Consider the following 19,697-nt stretch of genomic DNA (forward strand, 5'->3'; position numbering starts at 1 on the left):
ACCCACGGCCACCAGAAGATCTCAAACTTAGAGGAGGTAGCGGAATCCTCAACAACCAGGGCCTCAACCCTTCCAATGAGTAGAGAAGAGAGAGTACTATTCGAAACTCCCATTTCAAATAGCACACATCCATAGGAATGGACGCAGCCGGCACACGGGGTTAAGCGGCCAGCAAAGTCTGCGTGCCAGCCGCTTCCATTCATTCCTATGTGTGCGTGCTATTCGAAACAGCTGTTTCAAATAGTACTCGCTCATCTCTACTAATGAGGAGAAGCTCCTGCAGCCACGCCATCAAAGGGGTTACAGAACTACACCAGTGGCGTGGGATAACCACGCTGAAGGCCGTGAGAACGTGTCAGAGGAGGTCACCCTTCACCTGTGATATTCTACCTGGGATGAGAGAAAGGAGAGCTAGTTGAGAAGGGACCACATCCCATCCACTGACCTTAGTGTAAAGAGAAAAAACAGAAGACCAGAAGTCCTAGATCTCCCTACACTTCCACCAAATTTTGCCCACAGCAAAACCACAGCGCCAACACATACTAGGCAACGAGGGGAGGATCCTATGACTGTGGTGCAAACTTACAATCTGCAACACTGTATTTAAGATTGAAGATATTCACAGTGAATTTGTAAAGAAATCTACAGAACAACTGAAAATTTCTGAATGAATGAAGGGAAAGGGAAAAAAAAAAAAAAAAAAAAATCACCTGGTGCATCATTTTCTGCAGCAGATTTACTAGCAGGAACTCTAGCTTGTGCTTAGGATATGTTATCACAGGACTAAAATGTAGCAAAATTTCTGAGCTGAAAATTGGCAACATTTTACATGGTTTGCTTCAAGTTTTAGGCTTTGTTGTACCACAACAACAAATAAGACAAAAACAATGTGTGTGTATATACACACACACACAAAAAAAAAAAACCTTTTATATGTACTTCAGATAACACACTCACAATACGTAGTACATTTTCTTTCTATGTAAGTTTTGGGACAATATTTTGTTTTACAATGGACATGATCCTGCTTATTTTGGGTTGTGTTTTTTCACGCTAGTGAATTTACTATACTTTTAAATGTCTCTCGGAGTTTGAGCGGCCTACGGGAGGGAATCAGGACGTCATATGTGACATTCCTGAGTGATGTCCTGTGTCCTTTCCTTAGGCTTTGTGCAGCCTTGGTGCGCTGCAGGTCAGAGGCCTGGAACACTGAAGCACCAGGTACATACAAGTATGTTTGTTTTTTAACCTTCCACCCACAATACTAAGGTTGGGTTCACATCTATGCCCTGTCCCGCTCAAGAATACCATTCCCCATTCCACTTTAAAAATGTAAGCAGGACTTTTCACTACACAATTTTCATGCAGAACCCCAACAGGCCCCATTATAATCTATGGGGTATGCAGGCTCGTGGGGTCCCCAAGCAGAACAGAAACCCAAAGGCTAGTGTGAACCTAGCATAAAACATCATAGACAAACCCTCTAATTTAGTCCCAAAAACAAGACAGGGACTGAGTAGTTGAGGTCTTAGAACATCTTTCCAAACAATCCTCCAACAGAATAGCTCTAGGTCCATGTTCAAACCTATAAACTCCCTCACCTCAAAGCTCTGAGGTAAACGGAGGCTGAGGGGTCACAAACATCTGATATGAGAGAATAAAACCACAAATACATCCATAGCTCACAACGCTAAGAACATATTAGAAAGCCTTTATGGGCTGAGGTGTTATAGAACTACCACAGACATATTGGAGTTGTAGTGACAAGTGGCTGCACCCGCTATACCCAGCCACAGAGAGCCCAGGGACATACCTGCCCTCCGGCCACTCCCCGAGGAAACCGCGCGTTTATAGCTGTCACTCGTGTGACGACAGCGGGCGGATTTGTAGCGGGGAGGCGCCGCCTCCCCCCCGCCTGTTTTCACTCTGCCGCCGCCCCTTCTCTTATTCCCACCCTCGGCTACTACGAGCGAAGAGACAGAGCCACATTTCCCGTCACACCGGAGCCCTCTAAGGTGAGAGCGCTAATGACAGAATTTTCCCGCCCGATCCCTTACCTCACCGATTCCCGCTCCTTCCGCCCCGCCCTGCTATTGGCTGCCGCGACCCTTGGGCACTAGCGCCCTGGCACTGAGTGGGCGGGGCCCGGCGCCTGTGGCGGTTGAGCGCACTTTGCCGCCCATTTTAATGACTACTAATAATAAGGTGCTGGTCACTATGGTGAGGGGACAATGGCGGCCGGGGGGGGCGTCCTATAATATATAGTGTCCCAATAAAAGATATTAGCGTGTGTGGGGCTAGCCAATCATAGTCACTGGTGTCAAACTACAGCTCGCATAATGCCGTGCGGCCCCAAGCCTGAGGTTTCTCATGTGGGTAGTAGTAGATGCCAGGGAGCGAGTTGTAATAGGAGGGTGGACATCATAGAATAGTAAGACTGAGGTAAATGGTCCTGTGGAAGTTACATGACCATAGCAAACAATAGCGTATATAGCACACTCAGGACAAAGCCACATTATGAGACATCATATTTGGGCTAAGGCTACATACTGTGACTTCTAGCCGTATTACACAATGTGTCATACTTGAGCTAGGGCTATATCATGGCTTCTAGGCACATTATGAGACGTGTCATATTAGGGCTAGGTTTGAACCGTGACTTCTAGTCACTTTACAAAACATGACGTATTTGGGCTAGGGCTTTACCACAACTTCTAGCCACATTATGAGCCATATTTGGCAGCTATACCACTGCCACTAGCCCAATTATGAGACTTGTCATATTAGGGCTAGTGATATATTTCATCTTATAGCCACATTATGAGACGTGTCACATTTCGGCTAGCTCTATATACTGCTACGTTATGAGGCATGTCGTATTTCGGCAAGGGCTATACCACGGCCTCTAGCCATATCATGGGACGTGACGTATTTTGGCTAAGGCTATATACTGAAGCCTCATTAAGAGGTGAGTCGTATTTTGGCTGGGGATATACTGCGACTTCTGTGACCAAAGATGGCCATTCTGCCCACCAAGTACTCCACTAATATCAATGAATGGAGTTACATTGTGACCAGGAGAGTGTTTCAACTGTGACTTATAGTTACAAAGAAATCCAGCACCTTTTTGAAACTAGAAGTTGCAAATACAAGGTGGATCTGGGTTTATTCACATGAGATTTGCTAAAGACACGTTAAGCGATGAGTTTACTTATTTAACATACATAGAGAAAATTGCTTTAGAATAGTATGCACAGGGCAGCATGAAAACTGCCGAGGCCACAATGTGCTGGTCATGCCACATTTTCAGGACGTGACGCATGTCTTATGTCAAATGACAACTAGTCTGGACAGTGTCTGAATAGGGGCAGCTAGGAATTGGTGATGTATCAGTTCTTTTCCCTTTTTTTTTTTTTTAGTAAATTCTAACTCCCTTAAAGGGGTGTTCACACTTGCGCTGCTGTGCGCCCACTGTGATTCTGCCAAAATTGCAGGAAAAATAGCTTGGGGATGGCTTGCATATAGTCAGTTTTAAAACCCATTAATTTCAATGGATTGTAAAGCAAACCACCGGTGTTTGTATGCAGCGTCTCCGCCGTGAAACTGCTTTTTTTTTTTCTTTTTTTTTTTTTTTTTTTGCAAGGACACAAAGTCCTGCATGTCCGACTTTGTGTCCGTGCAAAAAAAAAAAAAGCGAACAGCAGCGCAAGTGTGAATACCCCCTAACGCCTGCCAGCTATTGTTTTCCCACTGGAAGACCTATTATTTACTACATCTGTACAATATTTCCTTTAGTATAATGTTACTGAAATTTTACTGTATTTTAATGTGTTACTTTTTTCCCCAGATAGTTGCAACATGGAAAAATTCAGAGACATGACAGATGAGGAGCTTATCAACACGTTAAAGAGACATGGCATAAAGCATGGACCTATTGTTGGTATGTTGATCTATTTTTTTTTTAATTAAACCACTAATAATGTTCTAAAATTATTTTCCTGATGTGTGATCTCTGTACTGATCAGATATTCAGGACTTCTGGGTTCTGTACTGTACAGTTTACAAATCTGAAAGCAGATGTTTCCATACATTGCATAGTAGTTGAGCTGTACTATTACACCTTAGCTCCTATTTGCTTCCAGCTCCATGCACTGTATAGTACAAGGCCCAGCAGTAGTGCAGATAGCTTATTGGTGTTGGTCCCCACCGTCAGATATTGATGGTCTGTCCTAGCATTAGGCCATCAAAAAAAAAAAAAAGTAGTTGAATGTATTCAAAAGATTTTAGATTTTTCTAAAATGACAGAAACATTCTAAAGCAGTGGGATGCACAGCATGTTCACCAAGGATTGGCATATGCTTACACACAGGTCTATTTGCAGTCTGTGTTTGTATGTTATATTTTCTGCCAAGATCTCTTTTCTGAAAAAACAGAGTGAACGCAGTCTGCAAATATGTGTACAGAAGATATGCCCGTTCCATAAATTGGTGAAGGGCATTGCACCCTGTCTTCTGTGGCCTCCCGTATGGTACACACAAAGGCTTCAATATGGCTCCCATTGGATATCACAACATGTGCAATAAAATGAAATTGTATTCTTGGCCTCAACAGCATTAGGCCAGTATCCCAGGAGATGCTGAAAATGAGTTCCAGGTTCATCTCCTGCCCCTTACAACATGCTATATGGAAGTACAAATGGGAATCGGATTACTAGGTTTGGGAACTTACACTCCAACAACAAGGACAAGCTGCTGGTTTAAGGCCTCAAACCTGGTGATGCATTTTACAGTATTAGTGAAGTGAATGGGAATGCAAAAAAATTGTGGAAAAGCTGCATGTTAACGTTAGCTGCAGAATTATTAGTGTTCTCCCTATATATTTAATAAGGGAAGAAAACCACAATGAAAACGGTGCAAAAAAAAAAAAAAAAAAGCAAGCCGTTTTAATTTTTTCTGCTGCCTTTTTAACTGCATTTTGCTTTGTAGGGTCTTGGAGTATTGTTGGCCCGTATTTAGGGTTTACATTGCTCTGACTGCCTGCACACGTCTACTTAGTGGTAATGGTGCATGGCATTGCAGCTTCATTCAATTAAAGTGAAACCATACAAAACTGCAATATAGAGCTCTGACACTACAATGTAGATGGTACATTGTAAACCCTGAGGCGGCCACAGTGCTTGCACAAGAATCACATCCTTTTCAATCAACTGATCAGTATGGTCCCAAAGGTCCCTACCAATCTGATATTGATGACCAACAAAATCCTGAACTTGGTGGAAAATGTCTAAGTACATTATGTCATAACTTAAAAAAAAATAAATATATATATAGCCTGCTATTATGTATGCCCTGTAACTCACAACAATCCCCTGTGGAAATTTCTGACACCAGAAAGGGTCTGCTACCACAGTGAAAAGGAAGGAAGCATTAGTGATTTTAGAAGTCACGCTCTATTCACCTCATCTTCAGAGCTCCTTCCTTTTTGTTAATACATTCTAATGTTTCTCAACCTTTTCAAGCAAAGTTCCCTCTAGTGCGAAAAAGTCCCAGCCAAGTTCCCCCAAAGTAGCAACTTCTTATAAATGAATTTTAATAGTTATGTGATGACCCCCACGTTGTTCCCATGTGTAGCCTACTGGCTTCCACAGTACCCCACATGAAACATAATAGTCCCCATAGTTCCCCCCCCAAAAAAAAAACTAAATGACCCCCACGCGAAACATCATAGTCCCCACAGTATACCCATAAAATCATAATGTTGTCCCCATATATAATGTAATGGACCCCACAGTGCCCTCACGTATAAAATAATAGTCTCCCACAGTGCCCCCACATGCAACATAATGGCCCCTATAGTGGCCCCACACCCATTGATATCTATATTACATGCTGCATTGTGTATGGGTAGGCATGTGTCCTTGGCAGAGGGGACCTGCATGGAGTGCAATATGTAATATAGAACAGTGGTTCTTAGCCCCAGGAACCCCCTGATCCCACTTGTTGAGAACCACTGTACTAGAGAACCCTTCTGCTGCTAACACCTACTAAATGCTGGAACATCTACACCCATTAATCACTGCAAGATAAGGGCTAGTTCACACGGGCACAGAGGGGGCGGATTATGGCGTGGAATCCACATCATAATCTGCTCCCTCACAATGATGGTCTATGGAGACCGCAAGCGTTCTTTTTTTCCGCTAGCGGCATGTTGCCGCTAGTAGAAAAAAGAAGCGAGCTGCCCTTTCTTCAGGCGGATTCCACGGCTGAATCAGCCGCAGCAGCTGCCTCCGAGGTCGGCCCATTCATTTGAGACTACTCCGGAGGAGGAAGCTGCGACAGTCGTGGCAGGCGGATTTTGGCCCAAGAGTGACACGGCTCCCCGCGTCAATCTCGGTGCCAAAATCTGCCCTTCCGCTCCCCATGTCAACGGGGCCTAAAAATATTAATCATTTGTGGATAGAAAATAAAAACATCTCCATGGGAAAAATGTGTTTTTTGTAATGTGTTACAGCAGTGTCACATTGTATACAACAGACACAATGTTCATAGGAAGTGTCTTCTACAGACATGATAAGCCTTTTATTGCTACAAGAAATGACTCTGCTAAATACTGTTTCTGGTCTGTCACTATATATACTTGTAGACATTATTTATTATTAATTGTATTCCTTTACATAATGCCAACAAAGACCAGAGCTCTCTACAGAGATTGTCTTCCCTCACTTTGGTCATTGTCCCCATTGGGGCTGAAAATCGAAATTCCAAATTAACCAGTCAGTGGAGCAGAATTGTGGCCTTATTTGCCCCAGAAAACTGACTTACATATTGTCGCACCACATTAATCATGTGTTTTAGACTTGTTTTTTCACCTCTGTAGGGGGAACGGCTTAAAGCATAACTAAACTCTTTCCGACCGCTTTTGATTTGTGTCTAATAAATTTTGTAATCTACTTTAGTAACAGATCTTGGCCCTGCATTTTTTTCACAGTTTTTCTTTCTTCTATATCTTCTCTTTACTCCTATTTTTGCTTCTCATTGTGTACATAGTGCAGGCTGTGTGAAATGAAGAGAAAATGGGTGATGGGAGGGAAACGTCAAACTGCTATATCACAGGCACTATAAAACATAGAAACTTGCTTTTGGTGTCATGGGAAAGACATGATGCAGTTCTACCTGTATGACTCCCAGAGATATCACTGGTTGAATAACTTCAATAACACTTGGGATTGGGATATTTATATGCAGCTGCACAATGACAGAGATATAGTCATTTGAAATAATCCTCCCGTACCCCAATTTTCTTTTAATTTCACATAGCCAAGATTTCACAAAAAGGAAACAACATTTGTTAATAAAAGATATTAGAAAATTTATTAATGACACAAATACTGCCAGAAAATCAAAAGTTGTGGGAGAGTTTAGTTCATTTTTAAAAGTGGTTGTCCAAGTTGGAGCAGATGGGGGACATTAAATTAATATATACTCGCAACTCCCAGGTCCTCCATTTAAAGGGGCAATTCATGCATACAGGCTCCCTGATTGACATCAGCACTGATGTTCCAACTGTGCCAAATGACCACTGTGCCCTCCATTATAGAGTATCGTGATCCAGCAAATTGTGGGACCAGGCATTTGTGCTGGTGATGGGCCAACACCATTGGCAGCAATCAGCTGTGGTATAAAAACATCAAACCTATATGGGATCACTTTTTATGTTATGTGCCAGACGTTCTTGTCTGGTACAAATTAAGGACATAAAGAGACAGTGGGCATTATAGTATAATTGTGGTGGGCCTGATGCCTATTTGTAAGTGACCTAGAGCAGTGAGCTGCTGGTATAGATCTGCTGATGCTACAAGTCTATTTACAGATAACACCATTTTCTTCCTTTAATATCATCTTTAGGGACTACCCGCACCTTATATGAAAAGAAGCTCTATCAGTATGAACGTGAAAAAAATAGAGTTCCACAAAGTAAGTGATTAACATTATAACAGGGCTTACAGAAACCTATTCACTACGACAGTCTGGATAACTTACACTAGGTTCACACCTGTGTTCGTGTTTCTGTTAGGGGAGAGTCTGCTTTTTTTAGGGGGGTTGTTTTTTTTGTTTGTTTTTTTTAGATTATCTTATGCTGCAAATTGGCAATAAAATTGGAGAAAACAATTTACTCTGATGTTCCCAGTTTTCAATATAGCCAGTCACAGGCCTTAGAGATGACCTCTTCATAAATGGTACATGGATGGCCTCAGCCATCACATGCCATTTGTGAAGAGGATAGTGAATGGCTGCAGAAGAGACCTTCAATTAAACTGGACAACACTATTAACATCAGCATTTTCCTGAATACAGAAACACTGAGCTGCCTACACTGGGCAGGACCTGGGGGAAAAAAAAGTAATCTTTCTAAAAATCCATACAACCCCTTTAATTGTAGGCACCCTGTCACTCTTTAGTTAATCATAGATGTTTTGGTGCTGGCTGCATCACATGCAAAATGTATAATAGATCTGCTGTATGTCAGATTGTACACTTGCAATGTACTGTTATAAAACTATTAACTCATTCGCTCCATTCTGAGGTCCGTAGCACAAGGCTCCTGGCTGATTTGGCCTATTCATTTAGGCCTAATCTGCGGTGGAAAGCCAAAGCATTCTCTCATGGGATGCTGAAAACTGAACAGGATTCTGAGGCAGATATCCACCTCAAATTCCTTTTCATTTTCTGCTGTGTGAACGTAGCCTAACTATTCTACAAAGATTGTTCATACTGTATGGTCTTGTGATTGAAACTCGCATTGGATCTGGCATTAGGGTCACTCACATATTTTCCTTTTCCTTTCATTGTGGCAACATATTCAGCAGCACTTTACAGATATTGTCATCACTCTCTTTCCTTGGCAGGGCTCCCAATCTAAATTCCCTATGTTTGTCACATAAGACAAAGTTACCAACTAAGGATCTGTTTTATTGGCAATTAATATGTAAAATTAATTTGTATGAGTAATCTATAATTTTATTTTTTCAGGTTCTTATGAGAGTAGGGAGCATTATAGCAGAAGAGACTACAATGATGATGACAATGGTAGGAAAAGTTCTTGCATGCTTCTTTTACTGGATGTGAAATGGCAGTGTATTCACTTGTACAGTGTCCATATTAGGACATCCTCAGATATCAGAGTCAAACATCAGATTAATGCTAGTTTACAGCTCTGACACCTGACTTCTGACATCTGATTTGTCTGACACCTGACTCTGACTAGTGACATCTAATACCTGACCCTGACACCTGACCCTGACACCTGACTCTGATAACTGACACCTGACTCTGACACCTGACTCTGATACCTGACTCTGACAACTGACACCTGACTTTGATACCTGACTCTGACACCTGACAACTGACTCTGATACCTGACTTCTGACTCCGTCAGAGATCAGACTCAGGCATCACATACAAGCCAGCATATACACTATGCCTCCCAATGATTGGCCAGGATTACAGAGCCCCCTGCTGACACTCAGGAGTAGAAGATACAGTGTATATAGGAGCTGCAGGCTGAGAATCTCAGATGAGACCTGATACCTGACTTGTGACTCCTTCATAGATCAGACTCAGACATCACATACAAGCCAGCACATACACTATACCTGCTAATGATTGGCCAGGATTACAGAGCCCCCTGCAGGAGTAGAAGATACAGTGTATATAGCAGCTGCAGGCTGAGAAACTCAGATGAGACCTGATACCTGACTTGTGACTCTTTCAGAGATCAGACTCAGACATCACATACAAGCCAGCACATACAATGGTGGAAACTTATCAAGTGAAATGCTCCAGAATTCTAGTATCATTTTCACCAAATACACCCTGTAACATGTTGGGCACCACATTTATCAAGTGTTTTAAATACTTTTAAAACTTGTGAAAAAAGGGGCGTAGACTCACAGTAAAGGGGCGGGACCTACAACATTGTGCTACAAAAATTCACCAATAAACTCCAAAGAACCTCAACTAATCTTCCATAGGAGACGCTGCTGCAGATTTTACCAAAAAATCATCAGAGAGAAAAGTCCTGCACAAAGTAGAGGAGGAGTAGAGCTGATTGGATGAGACTCTTGCAGTAATTGTCATTGACAGCATCTCCACCAATCAGAGCTTCTGAGGGAGGGAACTTCATAAAGCTGCTGAAGTCTGGAACGTTCCTCCCTCAGAAGCTCTGATTGGTGGAGATTGTATGTGCTGGCTTGTATGTGATGTCTGAGTCTGATCTCTGAAAGAGTCACAAGTCAGGTATCAGGTCTCATCTGAGTTTCTCAGCCTGCAGCTCCTATATACACTGTATCTTCTACTCCTGCAGGGGGCTCTGTAATCCTGGCCAATCATTAGCAGGTATAGTGTATGTGCTGGCTTGTATGTGATGTCTGAGTCTGATCTATGAAGGAGTCACAAGTCAGGTATCAGGTCTCATCTGAGTTTCCCAGCCTGCAGCTCCTATATACACTGTATCTTCTACTCCTGCAGGGGGCTCTGTAATCCTGGCCAATCATTAGCAAGTATAGTGTATGTGCTGGCTTGTATGTGATGTCTGAGTCTGATCTATGAAGGAGTCACAAGTCAGGTATCAGGTCTCATCTGAGATTCTCAGCCTGCAGCTCCTATATACACTGTATCTTCTACTCCTGAGTGTCAGCAGGGGGCTCTGTAATCCTGGCCAATCATTGGGAGGCATAGTGTATGTGCTGGCTTGTATGTGATGCCTGAGTCTGATCTCTGACGGAGTCAGAAGTCAGGTGTCAGAGTCAGGTGTCAGAGTCAGGTGTCAGAGTCAGGTGTCAGAGTCAGGTGTCAGAGTCAGGTGTCAGAGTCAGGTGTCAGTTGTCAGAGTCAGGTATCAAAGTCAGGTGTCAGTTGTCAGAGTCAGGTATCAGAGTCAGGTGTCAGTTGTCAGAGTCAGGTATCAGAGTCAGGTATTAGATGCCACTAGTCAGAGTCAGGTGTCAGAGTCAGGTGTCAGAGTCAGGTATCAAAGTCAGGTGTCAGAGTCAGGTGTCAGTTGTCAGAGTCAGGTATCAGGGTTAGGTATTAGATGCCACTAGTCAGAGTCAGGTGTCAGAGTCAGGTGTCAGACAAATCAGATGTCAGAAGTCAGGTATCAGAGCTGTAAACTAGCATTAATCTGATGTTTGACTCTGATATCTGAGGATGTCCTAATATGGACACTGTACACTTGGGTATGAATAGAAGTAATGAGCCTGTAGTTTGGCTGTGAATTACTGTAATCGCCTGTAATGTTACCTAGGTATTATTTGTTCAGTGCGCTTTTTTTTTCTTTTTTTTTTCTTGCACCTTACAGTTAGTAATAGCTTGGAACAAAAACAGCTGAATAGTGAAACAGCGGCGTAGTACAAGTGCTATGGACAAATCTGTCATGGCAGCCTTGAATAGTCATTGTGCAGGCCTCATTATCTGTATCAGAAATTACTCCTTCTGTTATATCCTGAAATATCAGTCTGAATGAGAGTCTAATTGTAATGAGAAAAGGGCAGATCTCTCTTCAATTTTACAGGCCCCAAGATCTTCATTTTGCATTATAAACATTTTTTTAGAAGAACTGTTATACTTATTCGATATGCCATAAAAAAACGGCTTACAGTGGTAGAAAATAACAAAACGAGTAATTCTCACCTTACCACTCCCCTCCACTGCCTTTCCCAGTTTCCTGTCAGTCGTAGTTCTTCCTGCTCCATTGATGTGTCTACAGAACATATGAGCTCTGCAGCCAATTGCTGGTCATGACAATACATTGCAGCCAGTCTCATGTCATGGCTATCAGTCACTATTGGAACAGGAATGATCAAGCCCATTATGGGGGGGGGATGTCATGGAAGGGTGTGCTAAGGTAAGTATTAATTGATTTTAAAAAAATATATATATACCGTATTTTTCGGACTATAAGACGCACCTAGGTTTTAGAGGAGAAAAATAGGAAAAAAAAATTTTGAAGCAAAAAATGGTAAAATATTTAATATATGGGAGTTGTAGTTTTGCAACAGCTGCAAGGCCACATTGACAGGTGACCCTGCAGCTGTACGGGGACGCATAGAGTGTTTTTTTATGCGGGGCCAGAAGTACTTTTTAGTTATACCATTTTGGGGAATATCTATTGCTTAGATCACCTTGTATTGAAAAAAAAAACCAGCGGTTTATGATATATGATTTTCCACTTTTATATATATATTCTAGGGACAGGAGGTGATTTAGAACTTTTATTTATTTCATATTTTTATTATATATTTTTAAAGCCTTTTTTTTTTTTTTTTACTATTTTATTCCCCCCCGGGGGCTTGAACCTGCGGTCACTTGATTGCAAGTCCCCTAGACGGCAATACAACTGTATTGCCGTCTATGGGACATTCTGTCTATTAGTATTACGGCTGGTCATAGAGACCAGCCGCAATACTAATACAGCAGTGACAGGCCTGGGAGCCTCATTAGGCTCCCGGCTGTCACCCGAACAGGTCGGCTCCTGCGATATCGCCGCACAGGAGCCGGCCTGCAACTTCACAGGTACGGGGCCGGTGGGGACCGGCCCCGGGGGAAGAAGGGGCCACCGATACTGACCTGGCATCCGCTGTACTAGAGAGGCGGATGCCGGTGAGGGATAAACGCCGGCACAGGTGCCGGGGCCTGAGACATCGCTGCGCTCCTCTGCCCTGCATGAAGCCAGCGGCGGGGGGACGGAGGAGCAGAATAGCATCACTCCTCCCCCCGCCGCTGGCTTCATGCAGGGCAGAGGAGCGCAGCGATGTCTCAGGCCCCGGCGTCTATCCCTTGCCGGCATTCGCCTCTCTATTACGGTGGGTGCCATGCGCCACATTCAGACTATAAGACGCACCCTTCTTTTCCCCCCAAATTTTGGGGAAAAAAAGTGCGTCTTATAGTCCAAAAAAAATATATATGTATATCATGGCGTTGGACAACTCCCAATACTGGAACCTGCCATTGTGGCTATACACATAGTTCCAAAGGGTATCTGAGGCAGTACTGATGTTTACACCTCCTGTAAGGTGCAGCGTACTGGCCACAATTCAGTATTATTCACATGCTCTATGAGTTTTATTCCAATGTGACATATTCAATAGGCAAGTCATACAGCGATGTGATGCTTTAAAATCCTTCACATTCAGTTGTAGAGCCTTAATGTTAGTAGCTTACAGATTCAAAGGTACAATATCAGAAATACAAAACAAGGGATCTGAAAAACCATGAAAAATCAGTTGATGACATAAAACAAAGAAAGTGGGAAATAATAAGTAGCATTAAAATCAAGTTACTAAGGGGGGTGGAGAGGGGTGTCCAAATTTTATTGAAGAGAGGACGGGTAACCAAGCTAGAGGCATTGATTTTTCTCATAGAGCATAACTGTATCAACTCTAGGAATAACCATAATCAATGAGAGAAAAGGCTTCCTCCACTTAAAAGCGATACGGCTCCTGGCAGCCATGAAAATATACCAAAGAAGCTTGAATTGAGCATATTTTAGGCTTGCAGGTTATCAGTAGCTTATAAAATAGCTGCTAATATCATATGCAAGCTAAAATATTACAAAAGGAAACAGACTTTTTTTCTGTCAATAATCCTGCAAAACATTATGATCTGAAATAACTGGTAACCGGGGGAAATAAGGTAGATATCAGCTTCAGTATGTGAAGATAATACGGACTTCAAATTGTGTATAATTCATATGACTCCATGTGCATTAAAATTCAGAGAAGGTTTAAATTCCTATCAATCTTTATCTAACAAACAAGTAAAAGTATTATTTTTTTTAGCATACATTAATAGGGCTGTCCTGAGATCAACACTTGCCACAGGATAGGTCATGAAGCCCTGAGAAGGTTCCATGTACCCTGTTATCCCTATCAGTCCCATAAACTTTGAATACAGTGGCAGTGCACGTGTCACCAGTTCCCCAGTCTCTTTAAGACTTATCTGCCATCCCATGCATAGATAAGTGGCGATCCTGGGACAACCCTTTTAAGTCAAATGCATCTTGAACATATGCACTATTTTCATGCACTGTATCCTTTTTTTTCTTGTAATAAAGACGATAGTCAGATCTATGAAGAAGAATACATCAAGACCTATCAAAGGCCACAGGCTTATCAGAGGGTAAGTCTGGATTGCTGTCTACGAAAATCTTTCACTATATGTGTGCTATTAATTTATCCAGCAGTACACATTGGATTTTACTGCCAAATCATATTGTTTTTCCTAAGCGATATAGAATCAGAGCTGTGGAGATTGTAGGCCAAACCACCAACTCCAAATCCTCTATTTTTCCACCTCCTGACTCCTGCTGTGACTCCAACTACTTCATAAATGGCTGTCAACCAGAAGTTATGAAGCTCCTTAAATTCACAAAAAAGTCAAGAGAATTCCTGTTAAATATGCAGCATGCTATACATCTACTTATACACCATCAATATCTGTTAATATAATGTAAAATAGTAAATCATTTTATTTTAAAGCCAGAGTTGGTAACTTTTCCCTACTCTAGTTAAAACTGGACTCCAACTCCACAGCTCTGTATGGAATATGTTCTCAATCTGTTCATCTCCCTCACCTCCATAGAATTGATTGATTTGTATAATCTTTTCCCATATACCTTGTTAGATCATGTAGATGTCATACAGGGATCCTTTGCTCAGGCTCCCCCTTCATCAGCCAGCATGGCAGTTTAGTATAACTTGCAGTCAATGATAACATCATTATAAGGGCGAGTTCACATCTGCGCCCCGGTCTCCGTTTTGCAGGTTTCCGTTTCCTGCCTGAAACTAGACAGGAGACGGAAACCTGCAGTCATTTTTCAAACCCATTCAAATGAAAAGGTTTGGAAAGTGTCCGGCTGTGAGCGCCAGTGAGCGTTTTGTGCTCTCCGCGGCTAAACCGTTTTATTTTTAACCGGACACAGAGTCGGACATGCAGGACTTTGTATATAACAAATATGTACGCTCACCCACAAATCTTCCAATACAAAAAAACAGTATCAAATACCTTGTAAAGAAAGGAAGGTGCAGGACTTTGTGTCTGGTTAAAAAAATGAAAAGTTTCATTGCAGAGAGCATAAAACGCTCACAGGAGCTCACGGCCGGACACTGTCTGCAGGTTTCCGTTTTCTGCAGAAGACGGAAACCTGAAAACGGAGATCGGGCGCAGGTGTGAACCCACCTTAAGTATGTTAATGATTTAATACTTGTACCAGACGTTCAATTCCCACATAAATTGTAATTTTTTTATTTTTTTTTTTACAGTCAAGAGATGATTTGACAAACAGGTAAGCTTCATTTTTTTGAGTATCTGTTTTTCCAGCGAAATTTCATTTGTGTACATTTTTTAATGAGTGTCAAAACAAGTGAATTGGAATGACGGAGAGATAAGTCAGTGATAAGGCATGTGCCATTATTTGTGCAGTCAGCCTAGACCTAGTACAGACACTGCAGATCACAGAGGGTCCTAATACAAGGAAACTTTAATCCTTACTCATAGCTATCAAGGGATACTCATTCATTTTGGTGGTTGTGTTGGATTCCTTCCCTATAAGTGCATTAGATTTGTAGTTTCATTTGCAGAATCTACCTCAAAAATCTGCAACAAAGTACAGTACATTCCAAGTGAATGGGGTTTTATTAAAAAAAAAAAAATCACCAGCATGCTCTATATAATGCAGATTTCTGAAGCACATTTCACCCAGCGCAATGTAAGGGATGAATGGTGCATGTAACGCGTAGAGAATCTCAAAACAAATTTAAGCATGAGGCCCCACGTGGTGGAAAGGCCGCAATTTGTCCTAATCCCATCCCCAATTGGTGGAAAAATATGTGCAGCAAACATACTGCGATTTCTAAAACCACCACAGTCTTGGAAATCTCAGCATTTCAATTATACCTGCTGAAACGCCAGCGGTTTCCCTATAGTATAATTGAAACAGCCTGCAGAGGAAACCGCTGCGGGAAAAATCACAACGCGTTTCTGCCACTTTTTTCCCACAGTGTTTTTCATTGCAAGATGGTGCCTTAAAGTTTGCTGAGGGTCCAACCTGAAGGGATCTGAATCGTTCATGAACACAGGGTCCCTGATGGATAAGTGGTCACCTATTCCCATTGTTGCTCTCTGTAAAAGATAGCAGAATACAGTGTTATGTTATCTCTGATAATCCAGTGGACATGCGTGAACATCGGTTCTTTTAAATAGAGGATACTAGACTCGTGATCAGTGGGGGTCCTAGTGATCTAAACCTTACCACCTATACTGTGGATAAGGGATACGTGTCGTGTTATTCTTGGGAAACCCATTTAATAATTTTTGCTGTTTAATGACTCTACTGCAGATATATATTCATTATTACAGTAATATTGTTCATCATTACTGTGACTCCTGTTACAGAAGCTACAGCAGCAATGAGAATACGTACCAGAACATATCCCAGTCGCATTTTCAGTCCGGCTATTCCCAGGGAGTGGAGGCTCGGAGGCCCATCCGTCCAAAACAGAAGGAAGAAGAGACGCCTGTGAAACGCTTCATCCCTCTATGGCTACAGATTCTTCTGCTCCTCCTATTTACTGCTTTTCTGGTGTATCTGTACATACTCCAGACAGATATCAACCCTTTCAAAAGTATTGAAGGCAGCCTGTAACATTGTAAGGTTGCCATCTTGCTACATCGCCAGTTAGTTGATCTAATACAAACAAAAGTTTTCATCACGTATTTGATTTACTTACTCTTTTTTATAATCTAAATGCTGCAACTGAAAATAATACCACTTCCGGTACCATATTCTATGGTGCAATAAAACCTGTGTCTCCTAAAATAAGCTCCATATATTAGGAATCCCTGCAGTTGGAGTAACAAAACTCCTGTCTGTAGTAAATCAAAATTGACTCATTAAAGGGATCCTGTCCGGGCTAACTGGGACACTGGGTCACCCACAGGTCCTTATGGGTCAGTGGTTTAGTGCCCCAAATAGCCCTATCCTAACCGTATTGGTGCCTGTAATTGGAAAAACAAAAAACCTTTATACTTACCTGTCTTCTCTAATTCCGGAGGAGTACATCTTGGATTCATTGTGCATATGCCATACCTCGGGTACATGCCCAGTGAAGCCTAGATGAACAACTGTGCAAGTGCTGAGAGCACCAGATATTAGTCCATTGAGACTCAACAGACTCCTCTCTAGGTAAGTACAAAGGCGTATTTTTTTCATGGCAGCCACTGACTGTGTTAGGAGTAGGCTATTTGAGACACTAAACCACTGGTGCATAAAAACCTGTAGTGATTTAGTGTCCCAAATAGACCCGGCAGGTTCTCTTTTAATGCTGACTATACAACTTTGATGGCTATCGAGTGAATGAGACCTATTCTTTTAGACTGCCCCTCTCTCCCCCACCATACACATTCAGCTGACTGTGTGTGTTCTCAGTGGTGAGAGGGGACTATACTGCAGGTACCTCTAGTGGGGACTTTTCTTTCCTGTGAACAGAAGGATCGGGCATGTTGAAACACAGCTGGCCATTCCTTTTCTCTCCCAACATCTGCTGTCAGGAATCAGTTTCTATTCTTTCTTCTTCCTCATTCATATGTTTTAACCCTGATAGTGTCAAGAGAAGCCTGGGATTTAAAGTGGTTGTCTTAAGAAAGACCGATCACCGGGAATTCAGCTCCTGTAACTGTGCCTGGCTGTACATTTCTCCTGCTACAGCCACTGCATGGCCATGACAACCACTCAGATAAATGGCTGATTATTTCATATATGTCTGAGCTGAGTCTACCAGAATGGGATCTATTCTCTGTTCTAGCTTGTATAGGGTTAACCTATGTGAAATCCATGTGCCCAAGTAAAGTATGTGGCTGTGGTTTTTCTGTGACAACCCCTTTAAGTAAGCTGCCTATAATGTAAATAGCTATTTCTGAGGCCTTTTTTATGAGAATTTTTTTATGCATTTTGTACATGAAAATACAATAGCGTATTGTGATGTCTTTGCTTATAAAGCACATACATTTATTTGGAAAAGCACATGTGCAACCTAGAGAGGGTAAGGGGCCATGGGCACAAAAAGTAGAAGGTGCTATGGGCAGATTTGGTATATGAATTGGGTTTCATGTTTCAGGCCCCCCCCCCCCCCCAACATAAATTTGTTGTAAGCAGGAAGCACTTATGAGTTTTAGGCTTAAATCTCACCCCTAGCCATGGCGGGGGACATAATGCTGACCACCGTCATACCTTTAGATTCACCATTTCCTTGTAAGAGCTGTATTAGAAGTATGTACATGAGGCTGAAGTACAATGGGCATGTGCCAGAGCACATGTAAAGGTATGATGGTGTGCTGCATAATGTTACCCGTAATGCATTGTGGCTAGTTTGAGTTTCCTGGTATACAGTCAATTACATTATTATTACAGATGGGGCTGCAGGATCCTAATGTATCCCAGCCAAATTGTCACCTTTTGGGCATGTACTTGCCAACTGTAGTCAACAAGCCTGCAAAATACACCCCAAACATGCTTGAGTGCTGTTTGGTGTTTATGTTTTTCTGTTGACTCTAGTGGAGAAAGTAAGCTCTGATAAGTGACATGTCTTTTCTGGGGGGTTTTATACAGAGTTCTTTCAAATCAGTGGTGGAAAAAGTTTTGCCATGCGAGCTATGGGGTGGCTTTGTAAAGGCCAGTATTTTGTAGATTGGTCTGAATAATCCCTGCGCCAGCGGAGGATGTGTTTTGTTTGTGAAGAGGCACACGTCTTGTCATAAATCAGGCAAATCCTCCAATGGCACCATATACTTGCTCAAAGCATAGATTTCAGGCATGTGGCAATGATAGTGTAAAATTCAAGCATGATAAATCTCCCCTAGTGTGTATTCAAATCAACAGGACGCTGATTGCTGGCGTATTTCTGAATGTAATACATGCAGTGCAAAATGTTGTATGAACATAGCCTTAGTAATGGGGGTCTGTCATGCACATGCCCTGTCAGCTTTGCTGGTCAGTAAGAAAAACTAACAAAACAATCAACCAAAAGGTTTAAAAAAAAAAAAAAAATTGTGTGTCTGATATTTCTATATTTTTATTGTTGCATGTCAAGAAAAATATTAATGGTGAAGGAAGATGACAATGCTTGGATAAAACTGACGTCTCTACTGTCCATACTGATTAAAGTGGTCTTTGGAGTGAACACATTGTGATTGTTATATTTTATTAATAGATCTAGTTTTGGGGTTTGTGTTATGTTTGATATGTTGTACCAGTCCTCCAATAAGATTATGTCACGTAGAAAACTAGGCACGAAACTCATATCTTACTGGGTAACTTGGCTCCTATCTCTGTGTGTATGGGATTAAAGAGGTTGCGTGGAATAGGCCATAAATATCTCATATGTAGGGGGGAGGCAACAGACAGCCCCTGCACCGCTCAGGTGTACGGGCTCTATACTATACACAACATGGGGCTGGAAGCAGGTAGTCAAAGTCAGCTGACTTGCAGCACCTGTGCCCAGCCACTATACAGCGCACTGAGCCAACTGATATTAAGGGCACCAGATTGCTATGGGCACTGCCTGTCCACCCCCCCACCAATGAGATATTTATGGTCTGTCCTAAGATTAGGCCATAAAAACCTACATCCTGGACAACCACTTT

The 19,697-nt window shown here is 42.1% G+C and overlaps 2 protein-coding genes across 3 annotated transcripts in view; one reads left to right on the forward strand and one right to left on the reverse strand.

Annotated features, from left to right (window-relative positions):
- The window catches only part of LOC142184988 (uncharacterized), a 106,562-nt gene extending 104,380 nt beyond the window's left edge, over nt 1–2,182 (reverse strand). Inside the window, exon 1 of the mRNA XM_075260185.1 lies at nt 2,063–2,182. The gene's annotated coding sequence lies outside the window, so the exon portion shown is untranslated. The remainder of the gene's footprint in view (nt 1–2,062) is intronic.
- Nucleotides 1,923–19,236, forward strand: EMD (emerin). Of its 2 annotated transcripts, none has more exons than XM_075260214.1 (7): nt 1,923–2,015; nt 3,848–3,940; nt 7,905–7,973; nt 9,030–9,086; nt 14,113–14,177; nt 15,320–15,342; nt 16,452–19,236. In XM_075260214.1, the coding sequence occupies exons 2-7, from the start codon at nt 3,859–3,861 to the stop codon at nt 16,699–16,701; spliced, it is 546 nt and encodes a 181-aa protein (XP_075116315.1). In that variant the 5' UTR covers nt 1,923–2,015; nt 3,848–3,858; the 3' UTR covers nt 16,702–19,236. The 2 variants fall into 2 exon arrangements, with proteins under 2 accessions (XP_075116315.1, XP_075116314.1); XM_075260213.1 differs by having other exon boundaries at nt 15,320–15,341; nt 16,445–19,236.
- The last annotated feature ends 461 nt before the right edge of the window (nt 19,237–19,697 follow it).

The sequence above is a fragment of the Leptodactylus fuscus genome, chromosome 11 (genome assembly GCF_031893055.1).
Source record: "Leptodactylus fuscus isolate aLepFus1 chromosome 11, aLepFus1.hap2, whole genome shotgun sequence".
NCBI classification, from domain to species: Eukaryota; Metazoa; Chordata; class Amphibia; order Anura; family Leptodactylidae; genus Leptodactylus; species Leptodactylus fuscus.

Coding starts and splice junctions, on each gene's coding strand:
- EMD (XM_075260213.1), top strand. CDS start 3,859: ATGGAAAAATTCAGAGACATGACAGATGAGGAGCTTATCAACACGTTA. Junction 14,178..15,319: donor GGCCACAGGCTTATCAGAGG/GTAAGTCTGGAT, acceptor TTTTTTTTACAG/TCAAGAGATGATTTGACAAA. Junction 15,342..16,444: donor AAGAGATGATTTGACAAACA/GGTAAGCTTCAT, acceptor ACTGTGACTCCT/GTTACAGAAGCTACAGCAGC.